The sequence below is a fragment of the Pelecanus crispus genome, chromosome 2 (genome assembly GCF_030463565.1).
Source record: "Pelecanus crispus isolate bPelCri1 chromosome 2, bPelCri1.pri, whole genome shotgun sequence".
Lineage (NCBI taxonomy): Eukaryota > Metazoa > Chordata > Aves > Pelecaniformes > Pelecanidae > Pelecanus > Pelecanus crispus.
In genome coordinates, this window is record NC_134644.1 from 40,535,480 (window position 1) to 40,559,037 (window position 23,558).

At 41.3% G+C, this 23,558-nt stretch overlaps 1 protein-coding gene across 1 annotated transcript in view; it reads right to left on the reverse strand.

Annotated features, from left to right (window-relative positions):
* Positions 1-6,646: 6,646 nt before the first annotated feature.
* The window catches only part of RFTN1 (raftlin, lipid raft linker 1), a 103,345-nt gene continuing 86,433 nt past the window's right edge, over positions 6,647-23,558 (reverse strand). Inside the window, exons 7-10 of the mRNA XM_075706037.1 lie at positions 23,155-23,270; positions 12,253-12,356; positions 10,770-10,851; positions 6,647-7,084 (exon numbers count right to left, since the gene is read on the reverse strand). Of these exons, the coding sequence (XP_075562152.1) occupies positions 6,647-7,084; positions 10,770-10,851; positions 12,253-12,356; positions 23,155-23,270 (740 nt within the window). The remainder of the gene's footprint in view (positions 7,085-10,769; positions 10,852-12,252; positions 12,357-23,154; positions 23,271-23,558) is intronic.

Here is a 23,558-nt window from a genome sequence, read left to right on the forward strand (position 1 = left end):
AAAAAGCCATCATGAGCTAATGATCTGTATAAGACACTTCAAGTCCTTAAGTGGTAGAGATTCCCATTGTACATTTGAAGACCTCAGTAAGGAACATTATTAAAAATACTAAATTACTACTGAGTTATTAAAAATGTTAAACAGATAAGGCCTTCTCTTTGTTAGTGGCTCTTTTCCTGGAGTTGAGTGTTTCAGACAGTAGTCAAACAGGTAATGCAGCAAGCTTCTTGCCCTCAGCATCCCTCTGCTCTGCCTTAAAGAGAGGTTGCAATGATACCGATCCCATTGCCTGGGCTCCAGCCTGCAACAGTGCTGTTGGTGTGAAGCACTTCCTTTTTCAAGGATTATGGGCCAGTGCTTGGCTAACAAGGCCTCTGGCCCAGCTGTAGTTCTCTCCCAAGAAATCATTTCAGCTTCAGTATGCTGAGTTTAGTCTCTAGTCTTCACTTTTTACCAGTCTCTGGTATGCTCTACAGCTTGTATGGGGCAAAAATGTCTCTTTTCTTACTGGAAAAGACAGGGTTGTTCCCTCTTTCCTAATTATTAAGACAACTGAACTTTGAAAGTTGACATTTCGCAGGATACCTACTGCCACATCCACATTCACCTCATCTTCAAAAGCCAGTGCGACAGTCTAACTAGGAAAGGCCAAGCCCTTGCTTTGAGTGCAGCACGAGAATAGTGCTCTAACTGTTGCAGAAGTTGATTGAACAACCAACTGAAAAAATCCTAGAGCTTTTCAGCAAACTGAGCTTCAAAATCCATACTTACTGCAGCTTAGAACAAACAGAACTTAAGGAAACAGGCTGTATTTTGGTGAGCTCTGAATGATGGACCTTAAGAGAGTTGCCTTTTGAGGACAGTACCATGATGAAGGTCTGCCCGTACGTTTTCATCTTCTGGTGCCTGCAGCCTCATCCACTTAGGCTTCTGCTTCTGTACCACGCGGTACTATACGCAAACTGAAATTGCTCACCTCCTCAGCAGTCACTGCAGACCCAGAGGGGATGTCTCATGAAATTCCCTCCTACTGAAATGAGAGGAAGATCCTTTTTGAGTACTTCTATTTCAAGGAATGGTTCCTTGTTTGTTCACTCTAGAATGTAAATAGGACAGCGTGCTTGTCACAAAAAATAAAACCAAGGGGGTTTTGTGTTCACAAAGATCTCGATTGACATGTCAGAGCTTGATGCTTGAAGGAAGCAGGATTTTTTTTTTTTTTTTATAGAAATGTGCAATAAATTGCTACTGGGAAGCACTGAGGCCCTAAAATAAACCACACACTAGGCTCCTGCGTGTTTTAACAGTGTAATGATAAAAACATTCTGAGAAGCCTTTAAATGTTGTTTTCCATACAACTTTTAAATCATTAAGTGGATTATAAACTGGTTTACCCTTTCTTCCCTTAATGCACACGCTTTCTTCAGCCCAAATGACATCTCTTTCACAAACTGCTCCTCACACTTGCACCAAAATGTCCATTTTAACAAAAGGCATTTCAAAGCCCTTTGCTGCTGTAATCATCCTCTTCCCACTAACCTCTTTCTGTCATCCCCTGTTATACTCAGATTGAGCACTATGGGGCACGGACACATCTCTCTAATTGTATGAGCACTCTTTAGGCGGGTGAGCCATTACACACACACACTCTGCACCAAAAGATGGAGGGAAAAAAAAAAAAAATTCTTACACCCCTACCCCCCAAATACCTGTAACCTCAGTTGCTGTGAACAAGAAGTTCTTTCTTACCTCGAGCAGTTACCCTGCCAAAGGGCACAAGAACACCTTCATTCCATAATGCATATCGTGGTGATAAATGCCATTTCGGAGCCAGGAAGGCGGGAAGGATGTTACCAGCCCCTCCCTCCGTAGCCTTTCCCTGTTGACACTTAAGAATCTTTTGGAAGTCTCTTCACTCTAGAGTTTAGCAGCCTTGTAAGGAAACATCAGTTTCACCTTAAAGTCTATTATTGGATCCCACTCCACCACAAGTAAAGAGAAATAAAGCCCAGGAAAATTAACCTGTATCAACATATGATCTACAAGTAATTAAATAAAGGTGCTATTAGCCTACAATGGCGGGCAGAGAGCAACCCCTGCTGTTCAGCTGCTACTGACTTGGAGAAATGGTCTCATCACAGTGTCGAATCATAAGATGTAATCTTAGAAAATGGTTATTCCTCTTATATTTGTGTCATCAGCTAAGGAGTGACTTAAGGAGAAAAAGTAGATTGATAGTTACCTTTTTTTTTTTTTTGTCAACAAAATATGAGTGAGTTATGTGTCCATCTATACGTTTATTTAGTGAGATGGTTTGTGAGTTACCAGGTGTTACAGCCTTATTAGACTGAATCTTTTTCTTCTTCCTGTGACATTTATTTCACCAGTTTGCCGTATGCTCATCTGGTACAGTGAATATGAAGTATTCCTATAGGATTTGCATTAATTAACTGGAAAAGAGTGGCTATTCAGTTATCATTACATCATTTTAGTTAGTAGGGTGCTTTTAGAGTGAATAACAGAAAGCACTTAAATTGAAAAGCCTTTTTTTCCCCCCTTCAGTGGGGTAAGGTACTGATGAGAGTCAGCTGCCGCATTCAGCACCGCAGGCACCTTTCTGCTCACGGAGGCTTTTGCGAGGATCGCCTTTTAAAGCCAGAAGCACATCTCCACTAAGAGCCTTGGAGACATACGAATTACATCTACAAGTCTTAATTCATAGGTGCGTTGGTATTGTTAGCCAGCATTCCTCATACTTTTGAGAAGCATTTATCGGCAAGAAAATAGCATCTGCTCTTCTTGTACTCTTCGGTTCCGTGAGGATGAAATTCCTGCATGAAAAGCTGATCGTGCTTTATTTCTGCCCTGTAATTGGCTCCCTGAGGCAAACGTACAGAGTCACGGCAACTACAAAGAAAAAGCAGGGTATCCAAATGCAGAGCCCTTCCTCTGCTTACCTCAGAAACTGAGGCTGATAGAGGAGCCAAATTAGGAGGAAAAAAAAAAGAAGGTATATTGTTTTGTACTTCATTTCCACACATGTTAAAACTACTCTGAGCCATTTCAATTACACTGTTTTCAAGTGCACGGGATCCAATAATCAAAGAAATTATGCAAGATGAAGTACCAGTCAAATCGTTCGTGCATTTAACCCCTCCTAAATGCTACATCATGTAAACTATTTTCATTTTGATGCTTCAACAGTTTGGACTTCCTACCCATCTTAGTTCTACCCCTCTACCCCTGCCCCCTGATGTTGGTTTCAATGTAAAACCCCTTTTCCATCCTTCATTTAATTCAGCCGCTCCTCTTGGCCATCTTCATTCAGCCTTTGACATTTCCTTGCTTGTCCGAGCTGGATTTTCTCCTTTGAACTCATCCCATGTAACAACTGGTGTCTCGTTCAGATGACCCCCGCTCTAAACACCAGCATGCGTAACTCCTCCTCTCGACAGAGCAGCCCGCGTGCTCCTCCCTCCAGGAGAGGAGACTCTTGGGACTGATGTGCGCGCCTGAGTTTTGTTGGTCTAACAGGGACACGTCCACATTAAAATACACCAAAGCACCACTTGCGTGTGCTGTAGAGCTTCACTGCCACCAGCCCGCATCGGTAAGACGTGGTAGCACAAACCATCGGCTCCTTCCCTAGGCGCACAGGCAGTACTCACTGGCGTCTCCTGTCCTTACAAGAGAGGCATAGTAAGATTAGCTTGTGTCCGTAGTGGGAGATTCCCTCTGGTTCAGGAAAAAAGATAGGCTGGGCTTAAAATGGCAGCTCTCCGTGGGAAAGGAAGAGGCCTGGCTTCTCTCTCCACCTTCTGCTGGGGGTGACAAACCCTGCTATGGAGCTGGGGGCTCAGAGTGGCTCTGGCTTCTCCGGGGGAGAGACAGAGGCTGCACCTCTGCAGACAAACTCCCATTGCAGCTTCCCACACACAGAGTCTCTCCGCTGTTGGCGTATTTCCCCGCATTGGTCAGGTTTTCAGATACGGGAGTTAAGCTCTGGTCTAGCCCTTTCTCTTCCCCATTCAGGCTTCAAATAAAGTGACAACTGCTTGCTTTGATTTCCTTGGCCACCCTGGTGGTCTTGCTTTTTCAAGCCCAAAATGGCAAATGCAGCTGAGCTACACAATGCACGTAACAGCTGGGGAGCTTTGCTGCTGTACTCCAAGCCTGATCCCATCTGTATCATCCATCTACGAGGTGATTTAAGTCTACGAGGTGATTTAAGCTCTCAGTTTACTTGAGACCACGGCACGGCGAAAGCACGCGTGCAACTCCAGACAGCTGAACTAACTCAGAGTAATTCAAAGTCACAAGTCACTACAAAACCCAAACCGTTTGCCCTTTTTAAACTGAAAACAACATGAATGTTCTCTTCAAATCTTTCCAACCCTACGTCACTCCGGCATTTACAGGAACAAAGTTTTAAATCAAGCTTTGACTTAAAGAAGTGCAACTTCCTCATAGACTCTTACATGCTCTGTCAGACTGGTGATGGAACACCAAGCAGCAGTTCTCTAGCACTAGTAAGTAGTGCTAGTTCAGTAGTAAGGAGCTTCCCCTTCATCACCACTTAAGAGACCCCGAGTTCTTCCTTTTGGTGACAAATTATTGGCCGTTGTGCAAGTACCACAAATAAGAAATCTCCTCATGACCTTTGTTTTTCTTTAGTTTTGTAAGCAGTTGGGATCCAGTTAAACAAGGTCAAATTGCAATCCACTAAACACTTTCTATTCAGAAGTATTTGGAGAGTTCTCTCTACTGCAACACTTTCTACTAGCAAATGTTCCTTAAATACAGTATATTTTTAAACAAGATTAATGCTAAGCTACTCCTTGAAATAGAAACCATCAGTAGAAGCATCTTATGCTAATAAAATTTGCAAACAGGTACTTAAAACTGTACAGAGCAGAAAGCTTGTATTTAAGAAAAACAATTGAAATAATAGATTTTTCAGGCTATTGGAACTTCAGTCTAATTTCAAGAAACAGAATGAAATAATTGAAAAATACCACCAGAAACTGAAGTTACTTATAGTCCTGTGGTTAAACCACTGAATTCAAAACAGAAAACCTCTTTAATCAAGGAAAAAAATACCACCGTGCTTTGTGTGTGTGAAACGGAATGGTTTAAACTTGAGTACCGTTGTCCCAGTTAGATGAATATTCAAAGTGGTATGATTTTTCCCTTCTCTGCAGTGTTCTGCCAACTGTATAATTTTTAGGCATAGAAGATGCTTTTGAACCACTCCAGGTGCACGTTTGATACAGAACACAGTTCTTTGTACAGCATTTTGATTTGAAGACTAAGGGAAATTATCAGGCACAAATCAGTCAAGGGAAAAAAAACAGCAAATCACTTACGGAGCTCTTCCTTTTTCTAAATCAGGGGAATTCAGAATGTATTTCTCACCTTGTTACCAGATGACCTGACCACTTCTAAATAAGGATGAAGGTGGTTAAGAAGAGAGAAACAACTACTTCCTCCATTTTTAAGAACACTGAAGTACTTGGAGAACATTGGCACAGAAACTATATTACACATGTACATTCACCTGTAAATATTTTAATGTCTCTCCAAACATAAAAATGTTGGTAATTTTACAGAATTCCATTAGGTATCAGCCCCAAAATATGGTTACTTGTATTAAAAACCCCCCTCTATTAAGGTATTTGCATTTTGTAAGGTCATTTAGTGACATTTGTTGGCCACCAACCCCTGCTATTTGTGTACAATTACACTTCTTTCACCCAACATATTTTATAACAGTGAGGAAGTGGTACAGAATCACCTGGAAGGGTCAGGAGGTAACATCTAATTCCAATTTCAGTGAAGATAGCCACTGAAAGACACACATTTTACCTGCTTTTTTTTTGCCCCGTTTTTCTATCTTCTGAAACCCCCACAACTATTGAGGAACTGTTGACTGGCAAAGAGAATATAAATGTGAGTGAATAGGAAATCGCATTTTATATTGGAATCACCTGCCTCACACAAATTTACCATGGTGTTTGTTTACCCAGTGTGCCTAAAGTAGGCACACGATTTGCTTATTGCTTGAAGATCTGCAAAAGTTAATAAAATTCAGAAGGGAGTATCCTCATAAGTATGCTATTTGTGATAAATACAGGTAATAGCCATCTTATCTAAGCTTTCCAATTTCAGCCTGTTTAAGCCCAAATACCATTTTCATGACACTACAAGCTTAATGACAAAATAACATATGGCACAATAACTTCTCCAGCAAAGATACGTGGACAAGAAAGTATTACAGAGTAAAATCTGACCAAGTGGAACGTTTGCCCTGACCTAGAAACAAACCTAGTTGCTAAGGTTGGTCACAGAAAAACCCGGGTACATTTTCTGTCCCTACTTTTTAATCTAAAGTGTAGCTCTAGGAGATAGCGTCGGGCATTTCCCACGCTGTGAAGTGGATGGAATTTTGCAATTAATGTCTGTGGGTTAAAAAGCCTGGGCCCTGTAGTTACTTAAAATATCAAGATATCGGTGTGCCAAGAAGCAAAGTAAGTACAATGCCAAAGAAATGCTGAATTGAGCAATGGAGTTAGCGATGGTTATTAGCAAAATCCGCTCCTTCGTCTTGGCAAAGTATCAGCAACTCACAGGACTCGAAGCGTAGGTCTCATTCACAGGAGCAGTCCACGCCCAGCCCTGCCCCATCGCTGCCACTGCAGCCGTCCGATACCGGAGCACAGTCTCCCCCCTCGGTTACCTGATACGCGCAGCAGCCAGCCGTACTCTGGCTCAGGCAGACCTGCGCGTCATTGTCATCAGTATCGTAACTGGCAGGACATGTTTCTTCTGACGCCCCGTCGTGATGGGTACCTCTGTCGCTGATCCCAGCTACCTCATCTCCCAAGTCTATGACATCATCCAGCTGCTGTTCTGGATCAGGCTTGGCTGCTGTTGAGATTTGTGCTTCTAAGTTTCTTGTGTTCGCTGTGACTTCAAATTCATCCTTCTCCTCTGCCATTTGCTTCTCCCTAGTACTTAATTTAGCCTTTGTGGATTTCTTCAGTTGTTTGCTGTGCATGTCTTCTTTGGAGAACCTCCAGTGAAACTACAAATAAGAGATCCAAATGTTAAAGACCATTAGAGACAATCTCACATGGACATTTACTTTCCTGAGTAGAAGTGTTTTTATTACTTAGTTTGAATTCAAAGACTAGTTTGACCAAAAAGACCTAAGATTAAAAAAACCTGCGTGACTAGATCAGACAGCTTAAGATCATTTGTGCCTACACATACATATCTGTTACACAAAGAAAAGAGACTGTGATGCGTTCTGCTTCTGCTGTTTCACATGCCTAGCAGGTTCCTCTCCACACGCTGTGTAGGCCTACAGCATCCTGGCAGACAACCTGCACCGCGTGCAAAGCAAGAATATGCAAAGCTGCACAAGTGCAGACGGAGGAAGCAATCCTATGGCGTTATTCCAATGTTTTTCACCAGGTTAGCAGCAGAACTAACACGGCACCCAAGACGACACCCAAACCGTAAAATATTCGGAACCATTTTTGTGTGAATGTTTTTTGATGAGAAAGCATGAAGCTACCTCTTGCAGCACTCGCCACAAGACTGGCCACAGCTGCCATTTCAGAAGAACTGTTTTAACTACTATTAAAAAAAAAAACGGCAACTAGCAGTACCTTGAAATACTGACTCGACAGGTGTAACATATATAAAGGCTGACAAATATGCCACTAATATATCTGCTTCATTTGTCAAAAAATAAATGGACCTTCCCAAGGAAAGCCAGACCATGTTCCAAGCCACGAGCCATCCTACACAGGTTTGCTAACCACATGTGAATGCGCACAACCATTTCGTCAGCAGTATCCAGGTGGATGGAAACTCAGCGATGGGTTAGGAGGCAATGTTTGGATGGCATAAATAACCTCATCAGGACGTTCAGCAAATTCAGCTGTGGTCCAAAAGCCATTTTTTCCAGTGCAACCAGGTCTGTGCTGAAGTTGGTCAAAAGAAGGACTCATGTTCATAAATTTTTGATCTAGCTATTTATTGCTTAATCAAAAAGCCATTCAAAACCTATTAGGTGTATAAGATTACAAAGATGGAGCAATGTTCTTTCCTTCTGCTAGCCAGAAATTAATGTAAAAAGAAAAAGAAAAAAAAAAAAAGAAACTGGCTTTCACAACATTCTTCTTGGTTTTACTTTGAGGAAGTTATTTTTCACTTAAATATCATTACAATTTAGAGAAAGAGGAAAGAGAACATCTCAGTTCTAGAGCTGAACTGTGTAAAATTCAGAAACACCTGAATATTTTCCTCTTTGATTTGCAGAAGTGCTGGGCACCCACAGACCCCCTTTAACTCAAAGCTCTCCTTGACGGAAGGTAAGATCAGGGCCCTAAATGTGATAAAGATCAAACTGTAGGAGACTCTGTGCGTTACGTGCATATGTCTGTATACTTAGTCAGGTATTTATACTGTATTTCGCAAAAATGCATACAGCCAGTTTCCACTGAAGTAAGCATTGCTTTTGTATAAAGTGAATGAACAGGATTACCTCATCACTGACTGAATATTGTACTAATAAGAGTACTTCTATCATACTGAAGAGAAAAATAAGTTGTACCACTCCTTGCATGTTTCCTTTTCTGCTCCTCTGGCTAAACTGAAGAGCAGTTGGTTGGTGTACATAGATAGGATCAGCTTCCAACACTGCAATGTCCTTTTAATCTTACCAGCCTATCTCCCTCCTCCAAGGGGTTATCTATAAACATTGTAGACATGCCGTATCACAAGTTAAAAAAACCCAGAGAGCCTATGACATTGTATGTGCAGAATATTCAGCAACTTAATCAGATGCTGGGTTTGGCATCTTTGAAGTGACAACAACCACCTACAGACATTGAACTGGTGTCCTGGTTTCGGCTGGGATAGAGTTAATTTTCTTCCTAGTAGCAGGCATAGTGCTGTGTTTTGGATTTAGCATGAGAAGAATGTTGATAACACACTGATGTTTTAGTTGTTGCTCAGTACTGCTTATGCTAGTCAAGGACTTTTCAGTTTCTCATGCTCTGCCAGGTGCACAAGAAACTGGGAGGGGGCACAGCCAGAATAGTTGATCCAAACTGACCAAAGGGCTATTCCATACCATGTGACGTCATGCCTAGTATATAAACTGGGGGGGGTTGGCTGGGGAGCAGCGATCACTGCTCGGGAACTGTCTTACATTTTTTCATATAATTATGATCAATGTACCCCATTTTTCCTTGACCTTTGGTATGAAAATGTGCTGTAGTAATTTTTGCCCTCAAATATGTCTGTATATTTAATACTGCCAACGAGTAAATCCTTTGCTTTGTCAACCAGACATTGTCAAGTAAGTTTTTATATCCCCAAATAAAAATGTAAACAAAGTTTTGAGTCATCTGGATGGTATGCATTTGTTATTATAATACAAGAAATCAGTATCACACTAATTTCTCTATTTGAAGTCATACAATTGCTTACAGGTTCCCACCCTTTCCATTAAAACCACAGACAGTGGTAGGAAAAGAATGACCAAATACAGGCACTCCAACCCTCCTCCCAAGATCCCTTTAATCACCTGAAAACAAAGAGAAAAAACAAGAAAGATGGGTTTTGTAACACGTTCACAGAGTACTCTGGGCTCCGGCTTTGCTAATGAGAGAGGGTAAATCCTAAATCACAGTCGTGCTCCCAGCGGTTATCTCCTACTTCAGTCAGTTCAAACACTCTTCTGGTCTCCACTGTAGCTAAAAGATGACTTTCACAGAACCTGGCTCTGAACCAATAAGGGGTTTATAAATGAAAACTCTCTGTAGTTATCCAAAATGTTGGGTAAAGTGCTCCTAGTGCTCAGCTCTGTCGATCTCCTGCTCTAGCTCAGTTTCTGCAGGGCCCCAAGCGCACCACTCCTTCAGGTGACGTGGCTAGCCAGCACTCATGTAAGTGCACAGAGCTAGACTAAAAACAAGACTCTATTAATTAGCAACCTCTTCATCATGTGGTTTCAGAGATCCTTTCCATACTTCACCTGGCTTTTCTGATCCCTCTGCATAATGAAAGGGCAAGGCAAATTCAAGTACTATAGGAAGGTCAGCACTTTCCCAGTTTCCAGTCCTTGTATTTCCCTCTCAGCTGTACGGCGTGACAGGTTTGGGCAGGGATTCCCACAGGTACACATTTAAAAATAGAAATGGGAATACATATGTGTATCCACGTACGTACATCACTAGCTGCCAGCTACATTCTCAGATAATTCAGCTGGATTCAGGAGGCTTTTTTTGGTTAAATTCTAGCAGAATTCATTAACATTCACAGAGTAAATAGAAACACCAGCCAAGATCAGGCCTACATTATGCTAGGGTCTATCAAAACACATAGCAAGAAAGAGCAAGCCATTTAAATAGAAAAGACAGGCAATGGGCGAGAGAAAATAGTGTTGGTTCCACCTTGCAGGCAGTGAATATGGGCAGAGAATTTTAGGTCATGTATGGAGGTTTATGGCCAAGCTGTTAAAAGATATCTGTGTCTCTTCTGCTGCCTTGAGTTCAACAGAGAATGAAATATAAGAGCTTTCACAACATTTGAGCATTTTTTGTTTCTTTCATTTGAACAGTTCAATTCCTTGTGTCTTGCTACTGTAGCACAGAAACGCTGAATAGGCCATTTTTACTTCTATGGGAAATCAATTACAATATTAAAATACCGCCAACAAAAAACAAAGAAACCAGGAACTCAAGGTTATTTACCTTAGATTCTTTCTTCTTCGCTTTCTGGGGCAAAGAAGGTCTCTGAAGAAATACAATTTGCTTTGTAGATAAATTCCCCTCCCTGAAAAGAAACAAATGCATACTCCTGAGAATGAATTAAATTCACTTCCAGCATCATTCAAAGCAAACATCCATCTCAGTCATTTATTTCTGCAGGCCAAAGAAGAACAAAATGAAGAATGACCTAAACATTGCCTGTCCCCGGCGTCTTTGAGCAGCCTGGTATTTTGGGGGGAAGAAAGAGCAACTGTTCAGCCTGATAGAGCCTGTCAGCCTGTGACACACTTTTGCGGAATGTTTTAGCATTAGTGTGTAAACACAGAATAAACTGTTTGGAACAAAAAGCAAGAAACCCAAGCGCTCCGGTGCCTGTGTGTAGCAGCGTCTCAGCAACACCGGAGCGCTCCCTCTCTCCCTGCTGGGACCCCGATCCGGAATGGGGCTGGGTGCTCCCTACAGGTCTGCAGCACGGCAGGAGGCACAACCAAATGCCACCAGTGGTTAGACTGGGTGGGTGCCCTTCTGCACCGTCAACCTGACCTGTGTTACTGAAGTTATAAATGGGATACAGAAAGCTAGAAGAGAAAGAAAACCATACTTACCTTTAAGAGATAGGGCTTAACAAATCATAATCATGATTTTCCATTCATTCCTATATTTAAACATACATGAAAAACTTAAATACCATTTTTCCCCCAGCACAGATGGCCTTTACTTTTTAGGCTTTTATGTGTAGGAGTAGTCTTCAGCTAGATCTCATAAAGAACTGGCGGTATTTTTACTCTTTTAAGATAAAAAATCATGACTGATTATATTGGTGTATATATAAATATATTCCTGACCAGTGAAAATCCAGAATGTGCCATATTCCTGATTAACAAGTGGGATGACTATTTTTCACCACAGCTATGAAGAGTGGTTTTAAATGCCTTGCATTTATATTTAAAAACTCAGAATTTTAATAATAGCAAAGTAGACCGCAGAATGATTATATATGTGAACAAGGTTACTAGAGTACACCGATCTCACACGGTGCTGCTCAGCTAGACTGTGCATACCAGCAGCATTAGACAAATATCAATTAAGAATAAAATTACTTTTCTTCACATAGGCAGCATCTCGCTCCAAATGTTATCACAGGTTTTGTCTTTGCTCTAAGAGGAGTTACGGTGAGATCCAGAGCAGGAATTTTACAATCAAGGAGTTTACAGAGAGGCAGAGACAATACCCAGAAAATTCATGCAGAGACCACGCTGCCACCTTGCAGTATTTTGCCCGCCAGACACGCGCTTCCTGCCCCACGTGGCTTGTGGTGCTCCAAAAACCCAGAGAACAGCTGCGGCATGGTTTGCAAGGGCATGGAAGGAAATCCATGCTAACTGCACGGAGAACTGCTTGTACAGACTGTGGTGCTTGTACAGCGACTTCCCTGGCTGAAAGACAGTGCCCATCCCCTCCCTACCCGTTTATCTTCACAATCGGAGTCGGAAGCACGCACGTCAGCTGCCAGCCGTACACAGCAAGGGAATTCAGCAGTGGAACGTAATCTGTCTGCACTTCAACTCCCTAGGAAAGAAAAATCAACGGTTAGCATCATCACTTGGAGTGCGACATTCAGTTTGACACAAAAAAAAACCCCAAGAAAAACACGTGTGGGGATTTTCTGGGAGGGAGAAAGGGTTTTTGTACTGACGTGGGTCATTTTGTATGTTCAGCTAGGTAGGAAGGAAAACGTTCGAAAACATGAGACACAGGACCGATCACCCGTACATCTCAAACTGTTGAATGAGTTTGTTTAGAATGGTAAACATCTGTGATCTTGGTTTTACACTGCCTGAGTCACTCATCCAGCTTTAGATGATTGCAGATCTGAACAGGACAAATTCATCGTCTTTCATCAATTATCTACTCCTAAGCAAAAAGATATTCAAGTGGTTAAAAAGTGACACCCTTGTTTTGCTTGGATTCTGCTCTTGTCTACACTAGAATAAATCCTGAAGATCTGCACTGAAATTAGTCGGGTTACTCTACCGTGATGAATCAAAAGCAAAAGAGCCAAACAAGTACAGGTCTATTCATTTTATCACCCACAAATACACACTGCTTCCTTGTTACTTTGAATCAGGAAATCTGCGGGCGAGACCAAAAAATGTTGCTTTTCAGTGCAGAACTCTGGCTCCAGCTGCAGATCTACCCAGCAGAGCCTTGCTAATTCTTTTTCTACTAGATGACACACCCTGTAATTCGCACAGAAAGAACCACTGGTGATTTCAACCAAGATTGCTCCAGTGAGGTGTCTACTTGCCAAGACTTTCAGTAATTTAACAAATAGATGCTACAGCATATTTACTAGTTTTTAATTTTAATAAACACAAAGCCAGCAAATGGTAACTACTAGTCTCTACAAATATAGCTATATCCCTTTGGGATAAAAATTATATTTGCCAAAAAGCTCAGGCACTTACACTGGTTTCATGTGTACGCAAGGAGTTTTAACTGCTCATTCTCAACACTGGGTAAGGCACAGCAGTTTTGCAGCTCCAAAAAAATCCATTTATTCCGCACTAATAAAATAGTAATTTGATCAGAACTAATCCAAATCCTGCTGTAGTTATTTCAAGGTATTTTAGTGAAATCCAGTCTCAGCTATTCCTTTCTTCTAACTAATGTAATTTAGGTCACTTGATATTTTCATAACTGAATGACTGCCTGACTATACCTATTAAAAACCTGATCATGACTACAAATGACTACAAATGCAAATAGCTGAAGAAGCTGGTATCACTCCTGCTTAAGAAGGAGAATGTTTAAAAACTCTACTCCAGAAAGTGCATGCAAGAGAACACACTACTACTGTTACTTCTGATTTCGGTAACAGAGGCTTTCACGGACTTACAGAGATACTGCTACTTTACAACATCACCATGTACAGACCAGAACTGCTGACTCCAGGAGAGGAAAAGAGATGCCCTGCAAGAGGGGAGCAACACCACATGGCCTTTGACTCATGTCCTCTGAAGCGATCAGGACTTACCCTGCAGCTGTGATCGTGGTAGATTCAGAGTCTCCACAGACTCCCATTTCCCTCCATAAGATGGATATTTCCACCCTCCTTCCGGTTTTTACAATAGAGCATCCAAGGGTAATGCAAAAATTATGACATATCTAGATGCCTTTAAGAGCTAATGCCTCAGGAAAACACATTAATCACTGAGATTTATGAGATTGGTCAACAACGCCTTCCAAAAATAAAGTTGAAAATATGCAACATGAGCATTAAGAATAAGATCAGAGGATCCACCATCACAAGCCCGCCATGAGGCACCAGGAAAAACACATAAAAGGATCTGACCAAAACATTCCCTCCATCAAACAGTGTTTGTAGAGGAAAAACCAGAAGGAGCTCACTCATTTAGAGGGTGGAAAACTAGCAGGTCAGGAAAGACTGGCACAGCAGACCTTGTTTGTGCCCCAAGCAACATCTTATGTTGTAAAGAGGATTTCTATTTTGAATTCATTGCCTAAGGTTGGCGATTAGCAAGGAGAACCTTCTCCTTGCATCAGGATATGCAACAAACGTCAAAAATCAGAGGGAGATTATGGCAATGAGGAAGGACATCAATACCACGCAGAGCTCATTTGGCTGCTGCAGAAGCCAAATTGTTTCAGAGATGCGCCGTCACTCCTGCCACAGCCCACGGTCCCTGCAGGGTCTGAGTGGCGAGACACGGCTGGCTTTAGACCTGTCTGACTTGTCAGGATTAAGCATCATCTGCAGCAGATGATGTTGTATTTCACAATCCCAATGGGCAGAAGGGAAAAGAGCAGGTAAAGCATGTTCAAAAGTGTAAAGTTATCAGAACTTAAGTTTAAGATTAAAGTCAACTAAGCTTAAAAGAAAAATTAAAGAAAAAATCTGGAAATGTAGAAAACTCTGTTGAAAGGGTGCTGTGCAACTGTTACAAGAAGGTGACCTCTTATTTTTCATACGTGCTGGTACCTGACACCACAATCTGCGTGTTAGGCTGTTAGGAGGAAGGAAGCGTGTACATTATGCAGAGGTGCACACCTCCTCCGAGCTCCACATGCTCTTTAACAAGCTCTCTCTGGCTCTGCACGAAGCTTCGCTGGAGTCAGACACCGCACCTCTTCCCCGGGTCCTGGGGGGAATAAACTACTCCTAATAATTGGCTGCATTTGAAGATGATAGACAAGAGAAAGGAGTCACTCCTGAATAAACAGGTATAATTCATATGGGCTTCAAGCTCCTTACTTGCAAATACAGATAATTGAAGCTTTAAGACCACAAGAAATTACTTCTCCCTCCCCCCTCCTGAATCATCGGTTGTAATCCTATTCCACGACTGGAGTTTTTGTGCCAGCAGGAGTCACGGTTATACAGACCTTTAATTGGTGTCGTATTAAATGCTTTCCAAAGCAAAAAAGCTTCTAAACAAACAATACACTGGGGGACGGGTGCAGAGGAAAAGAGTCATCTTGTATTCATTTTATATTTAATACAATAATTAAAATTATTTTATCTTCTATTATTTGAGACAATGGAAATAAAACTTCAAACATACAGTTCCATAAGATGAAATTGCAATGCTCTTTCTAGCAAGCAAATATTGGATTTGAACACCAGCAGAAGTAGAAAGTACATGCCAGAGCTCTACTGAAAAAGAAGCGTTCAAATAATGTGTTTCAAACTGGGAGACATTTCATTCAGTGAAAGGGTGGAAAATTTTAATTAACTTGCTTCCCACTCTCCTGTGGATGATAAGTAATCTCTGATCACACCTTGAGTGTCAAGAAGCCAGAGCATATTGAGCTAGGTTTTTCCCTTGACTCGCATCACATGAAAAGAATTCATTTTATTTATAGTTGTACTGTTTGTTTTCAGCATTTTCTCCTTTCACAGTTGCTTCTGCTCATTAGAGGAAGAAAAAAGATTAAAAAATTATAACGATAATATCTAGGGCAAGCCACACAAACAACTGCATTAACAATTTTTCTTTTCTTCTCCCCCCCTACTGTGGCAATTTTAACCACAGCAAGATAATAAACAAGACAACTACTAAGCTCCTGTGAGACAGAAAGAACTTCTTTAGAAATCGTCCTTTCCTGGGTTAAGTGAATGTGATTTTAGTTACAAGGCAGCTATGGATTGTCACTATTTAATATTTTTTCCTAATGCGGATTAAAGAGTGGAAGATTGAAAATCCCATTAAATAAATCTTAATAAAACCTTTATCGGCAAATCCTAACAGGCTGCGTACTAAGATCTACCAACAGATGGCAAAGAGGATGGAAAGTAAAAAACAGAAGTTGCTTTGAAAGTATAACCTACTGTTTGTGGGGGAAAAAAGGGCAGTGCATTCAAACCCAGCTCCTTACAAAAAATAGAGGGGAGAGCCCACGAGGGTGGCAATGTGCACCCCCCGCCAGGGCTGGTTACCAGTCCCCACCACTGCCAAAGCCAGAGCTTTCTCCTAGGGCACTGAAGGGAGCAAGAGGAAGTGGCAAAGGCAGGACTTGCACCTTAGGGGAAAAGAGGGAAAATGAAATGAGAGAAATTGAATATATGGGCTGCCTGAGAGTGACCTGGTAAAAGCGGGCTGCAAATGGTTTATGTTTGCAGTAACACAGCCGACAAGGAGACTAAATCTAAGCTCTAAATTTGTGAATTATTTGCCTTTTTCCTTTTCAGACTTTTTCCAAAAAGCAATTTCTGCTAATAATGTAACATTATTGATCCATTAAAAACACTTATTGGAAGCCAAAGAGAAATTTCACAACAAGTGTTTCAGCAGCAGAAGTTGGACTATGCTCCTCTAGTATTGAGCTGCTCCTAAATTTCCATGTGTAATACACCACAGCACCTTGCTAGCAGACACTTGCTACACATCCATTAGCTGCATAGTAGAAGGGTGTGGGATGGCTCCTGCACTCTTAGAAACCACCGGTGACTTTTGGCAGCAGATGGGTCACTGACCAGTGCAGACTAGCTGCCAAATTGGGACCTCAGTGGAAAGTTAATAGAAAAAAAAGTAATAAAATGCAGTCCACAGACAGGCTTTTTGCTCATTATTCTGGGCATATGTAATTTACAGTTATTTATGATTACTTAATATATGTGAATTCATGCACTGTGAAACACTTCTGAGAATATAATAAGGCTGTAACACTATATGGGGTAGCATCCTGTTAAGACAGTTCTTCTGCAATTCAGATGTATCCAGTCACAATTTCAATACACACAAAGGCTGCTGAGTAGCGTTCACATCTGTCTCCACATCTAGGGTAAAATAAAAAGCAACCGAAAAACCTTCCTGTGCCCACAAAGCCCACTTCTCTCAGTGACTTCTGCAGATGCAAATCCTACTTTCTAGCATATGTATAAACTAACAGAAACGTTTGAGTGCTCCTGATATTGCCTGCACCTGTAACACAGAAGCACATTTGCATAGCAACACATTTTTGTATTTATAGAAGCACAGGATAGGTGGCAAAAGCTCCACAAGCTGAAGATGTTGACACGGAGGGTTCTCCACAAAGGAAGCACGGAAGCATCTTATGAAATGGGTTAAACCTAGTATTGCACAGGCAACATATATGTGATAGGACAACTCCACATAACTGGCCACAGAACACAAGAAATAAATGTGATCTAGCAATCCATCAGCACATTTTCGTAAATAACTCTGGCATTTTTAGTTTCACAGTTCCTGCAACACTTGTGTACTGTACCTTAAGGGGAGCGCTGATTTTACTGTTTGTCCATCAACTGTTTTTGGGAAAAAAACCCAACATAGAAAAACACTACCCGAGAACTTGTATACTCCAGGGTGCCTTACCACACACAGCTTAATCATCTCCATGCAGCTTCCCCAGCTTAATTTCCTTTGGTTATAATTTATTCTTGAGCAAAATTTGGCTTTTGCAAAAAGGCTTTGTGCACCACTGCACCGTTATGGAACTAATAATCTATTTCCATGCGAGAAACGCAGCTGAAGCACAGACCCCTCTACTGCCACCGGTTCAGGCAGCAGGAGAGCAAACATTGGCACTGCCCTTCACTTACGTGCAGGCTGCGTATGCGATTTAGGGTGTCCCAGCACCTGCTTCCCGTGTGCCTCAAAACGCTGAGGCCCCTCCCAAACCTGCCTGGCAGCAGCACAGGGTCAAGGCATTAGCCAGGGCACTAATGTCTGGCTAAAGGTGACCTGCTGGGGAAAAGAAACATGATTTGTGCCCTGTGTGGTTTTTCAGGAAGTATAAAAGAGGACTGAAATACTCTTCCTCAGCTTGTTCTTAAGTGGAAAGTTCAGATCTGGTATACTCGCTTTTTCCTGAAAGATTTTAGGGGTGAGCAGAGAACTAATTCTTATCTCTGATCTTGTCACAAACCTAAGCAAACCATGACAGATAGGAAGTGATTTTTTTTTATTCAGACTTTTAAATGCTATGCTTTTCTGCCTGTTTATTTTAAGTGCCCTTTACGCACATGGAAGAAGTGTTTGCTTTGTTAGACATTCAATACCGCAAGTATCAGGAAAGTTCCAAATTCATATTGCTAGATTTTACTACTAAATTTATCAACAAAACCAAAGAAAGATTAGCCTGTGCCTTTTAATCCTGTATAGAGCATACGTCTACCGAGTTCAGTAGACAAATATATATATATATATGCTGCTTTCCTATCTTACATAAAAGAAAGAAACAAGAACTATAAAAACTTCTTGAAGATAACAGGCTCCTGAAGGTTTTTGCTCAGCTTTTCCTGAAAAGCAACAAGGGGCAAAATGCTGAAATATCACACCCAGGCAACATATATGTCCTTTGGGTGGTAAAGAGGGTCACGCACACAACTGCATGTCATGCCCATGGCCATCAGCTCCTTTGCTGACCTGGTCACGCCTTTCTCCCATGGCTAGAGAAAGCAGAATGTAACTTAACTGACATATGACCTAAATCAGATTTACAGACAAATCAAATCCTCATTTCCAGGGAGCTTGTTTCAAGGCTTACATTAAGGCAACTTGCAACCTAGGCTCAGCAGAGATCATTCTTTAAATCCTTTGGTATGTTCCACTTTAAAAGGTTTACCATGTCTGCGGTGGACACTGACCCCATTCAGTTCTGCCAGGGAAATGGCAACACCATGATGTATTTGAGATTTTAATTCATGTCAGTACACCAAAGATATGATATAACAGAAAAAAAAGAAGTGATGAATCACCAGCTGAAGATTTTCAGTGAGAAAATACCTGTGAATTAAGGACAATATTTTCAGAACGAACAAGGCTTTAGAAGCAGAACAATGCAGAAATCTAAAATAAATGTTATAGCACTCAACTTTAAAGGCAGCATTAGCTCTTTTGTCTTGGGTAATGGGGAAGAGAAGGTGACAGATTAGAGTTGGGGAGAGGGAAATCATGCAGGCTCTGATTAATCAGAACTGTCTACCCACATTTGCCTACGCAGGCAGAATTAAAACCATCAAACAAGTTTCAGTGCCAGATCTCAGAGGCTGTGGTGCAAATAATGTGCCCTGACATTTTTAGAGTTAAAGCGATAGGGATGAGAGCAGCATTTTGTCATTAGAAGTCCTGTGGTCATTTGCAGAGGATGCCACAGCTCTACTTTGAGAAGAAAAGAGTTAAATTACTCAGAGCTATTACATCCTGTCTGCTGCTTGGCGGGACCACATACTGTGACAGCTGCGAGCTTTACATCCTCTACAAACTGACATTTTACACACATACCGAGTGCATCACACTGTTCAGCTTGTTTTCTCTATTAGCCTTAGTAATTAAAAAGGCAGCATTTTCTCTGCTAAGAGGTGTGCTAATCCCTCTCTTCTGCCTTTATGGTTAAACAGCAGAACTTTACCTTTTCATTTAGAAAGGTTCTCTTTTTATTACTAAGGGCATCAATACATGCTACATGTCTTCCCTTTTTAAAACAGCTTTCTTTTGTTGTGGCTGGGATTCTTTTGTTTGTTTCTTCTTCTTAACTGGGATACAGAACAATAAATTCACATTCAGTTCTGACCACATCTGAACAAGTCCATAGCTCATCCAGATAATCAAATCTGATACAAATTTAAAATAAGTATCCATTATACACATTTATGTCATGCTACCCATCAGGGCTTCTTCCACTGCCTTGGTACAAATCAAAACGACAAATGGAAAAGGTTAATCTAGATCAGAGCTGAACCTATATTAAAAAAAAGAGAATCTACATTAATGAGGCATTCCACTGCTCCATAATTACCTCTGTGATAATTACATTTTGAAGTACTCATAAGAGATACAAAGCCTTTACTGGCTTTCGGACATCTTCTGTCACTACTGAACTCTGTCTCCTTCCTTCTACATCCCCCATTTTACAGTCCCTTCCTCTGCCACTGCATTATTCAATGTTTATGGTAAATAAAGGTGAATTCCGACAGGGTTTAACAAAGAGGCAACTTGGTCTTCTGGGTGCGACACTGGGCCAGTACCTACAGATCCCCCAGCTTCTAGGATTTCTTTCATTCAATGACTTTACCTACCTACGCCTGTTATGTCTCAGAAAGCATGAGGCATGAAATATCCTGGCAGTTATTTAAATGTCAGGAGAAGACAACAGAGGTGGTCAGCTCTGCTCATCCTCTAAATGCCTAAGACCTTTGCAAGAGTTACCCAATGCCTCAACCTCCTTCCTCCGGGAGCCTTTTTCTTCTCCATATTCTTCCACTTTCAGGTTGGCGGGTAACACGTTCATAATGTCCCCAAAAGAGAGGCACTTCATCTCAGAAGAGCAAAATTGCCAGAGAACACCCAGCATCCAAATTTTAAATTACAGCAGAAAATAATCTGATCATACTGGCAAGCTGTGTATATGCTATCAGTCAGTTTCTGAAATTGCACATACCAAATCTTATGCCTGGAACAAGAGATTCTCCACATTAGCCCTCACACAGACATGGTGTGCAGCACTCAGCATCTCTTAACACACCAGATGGCACTGGGAGGTTGATTCCTTAATCTGTTGACCAGCTGTGTCTCCAGCATGGAATTGCTAGAATTGAAGGCAAATGATACTCCACCTACTGGGACTCTAACACTTCAAGGGTCCCTTCTAGAAGATACTCTTCTGCTGTGCCACAGTGTTTTGGTCACCACTCTGCCATCACAGGATCGCCAGTATCAGATGCTGTCCTTGTCATGTGGCTTGAGACAAACTTTCTTGTGCCACACAGAGCAAACTAAGGCTTGCACAGGGGCCATTATGCATGACTTTGTTGCAATATCCTGAGACAGAGAACCTTTCACCAGTTGTCTAAGAGCCAAACTGCTTCAGACCAAGAATGCATTTAACTCAGAAAGCTGTCTCCAACAGGGCTTAAGTGACACCTAAAGAAGAGTAATATATCGGGGCAAGCATGTAGGATACCTGCCCCAAATATTTTATGTACTTCCTCTCAGCATGTCTGGTTTAGTTTCTACTGAAAGGAATCCAGTTTGTGCAATATGAGAACATTCTGTGGTGTGAGGTAAAGGCATATTAAATGGGGAGGATCAGGGGGTACACTTCAAAAACGCACTCCTGATCTGAATTAAAATGCTTGTATAAACACAGAGATAGATATGGTAGAGGAAAAAACAACATCACTTCCACCTGAACCCATCTAAACTTCTTGAACCCACAGCATTCTCCAGAAAGGAGTTCCACAGATCCGCTGCCTGCTGCATAAAGAATTACCTGAATTACCTCCTCTTTGTTTGTTTTGTACCTGGCCCCGACTAGTGCCATTTGAGAACCCTTAGTTCTTACACTGGAAGAGATGGCAAACATTCAATCCCTATTCACATGCCTGCCGTGACTGAGGAGACCTCTACCTATTCCATTCCCTGCAACTCTTCTCTTTTCTAGGCTGAAAGGACACACCATGTAAAGTCTTCCTAATATGGAACCTGTCTATATCATCCTCACTGCTCTTCTCTGAACATTTACGTTGCTAACATAACCTTCTGAAAGAAAGTGCTGTCAAAGCATGGCCTATACAGTAGTATGTAATAGTATATGCTTGCTGTTTCACCCTCTATTCCTTTCCTATCAGGTTTTAACATACGGTTAACATTAAAGCTTCTTAACATTTGCCTTCTGGATCAGCACTGACCTAATGCACTCATGGAACCATCTGTCATTATCCCAAAACCTTGCTCCTGAGTGGCAACACCACAATTTGACCCTAAAAATGAACAATAACTTACAGACAAGTTTGCAATAACTGGAATAACATCAAATGTAATATAGGAGCCATTTATTCAGATGCACATTAGCACAAGAAAAGCTGTCATTAACGCATTACACTGTTCGTCAAGAAGTTTCTAGCCATTATTATATGGCCATTTCTTGCTACACTACAAAGTCATCATCTAATAACCAAACTCTTAATCCTAGTCTCCTGGAATTTTACACATTTAGTCTAGCATCTGTCCCATTTTCCCTTAATCCATCTTTTTGGCATGTTTGTGCCTTACTTGTCTTTCTTAGGATTTTACACCATTTACAATATATTCCAAGTGAAAACATCAGGCACTGCCTTCATAGATGTATAACATCTACTTCTGGCAGACTAGAGTAATCAAATAAAACAAAAAGAAAAAAAAAAACTTCTAAGAGTTACACAACAGTATCTTCTTTTCCCCCATGATCTTTTTGCTTTAAGTCACAAAGAATTTTAACCCCAGCTTTTCAAATACCTACCTGTGTATGAAATTTGCTGTGGAAAATCGGTACTGACTGATGTGATCTAAGCAGCATTTCTCATCTGAGTGTGCACTCAGATCAGTAAAAAGACAATCTATGACACACATGGTTTGTTTATAGGGACCTAGCCAGAATATACAGTTCTTTCAGCATATGAAGGGGGTCAGACAGAAGCAAAGACAGTTATCTGTGCATTCCTACTGCAGCTAAGCCTACCTAAAAGGCTGCCTTCTTTAGAAATGCAATGCTACAGTGACTTGTGTGATCATGTTGCCCTGACAACCAATGGAGATCCTCTTTACAGTTAATCTAGCAGACATCTGTATTTTTGGGACAGATAGCCCCGAGTTTCATTGCTCACCACCACTCACGTTTCTTACCCCCACAATAAGGCACAGAGATTACCAAAATCAAAAGTGCATCGTACAAACCTAGAGTGCGGTTAGCTGGTGTTAACTGTTATGTTGCATCCCTTTACCTCAGTGGCCTGTCTGGGACTGTTGAAGCACAGATCAGTACATGACAGTGTGCCTCAGAGAGTCTGTCTTGGAGTGTTCTGATTTACAAAAAAATCAAAGAAGAAAAACTGCACACATACCTTCAGGACAGTCCACTGCTCTACAACAATTGCATCATAGCCCTGCATGGTTTTACTGTCTTCCACAGCAACATCTTCAAAGAGAAAGACTCCATCCATTGTCCCATGTAAAGAATCTGTGAAAACACAGGGTTATCTGTAAGCTTTATGGAAGACACTCCATGTGTAGTGAGGCATTTGAATTTATTAATCACAAATTCTTCCAAGGATGTTAATAAAAAAGTGCAAACACCTTCCTCTGATAGTCTAGCTCTATTAAATGAATGAGACTAACGTCTCTAGCAGGTTTTAAGAGCAATCCTACTCTCTAATAGCAAACCTCACTGTCCACTCCATTATTGCAGAGTTTGTCCTCAAAAAACACAGCTCTCTCATTTTGAGCAGGCAAAATTAATTCAGTCCTC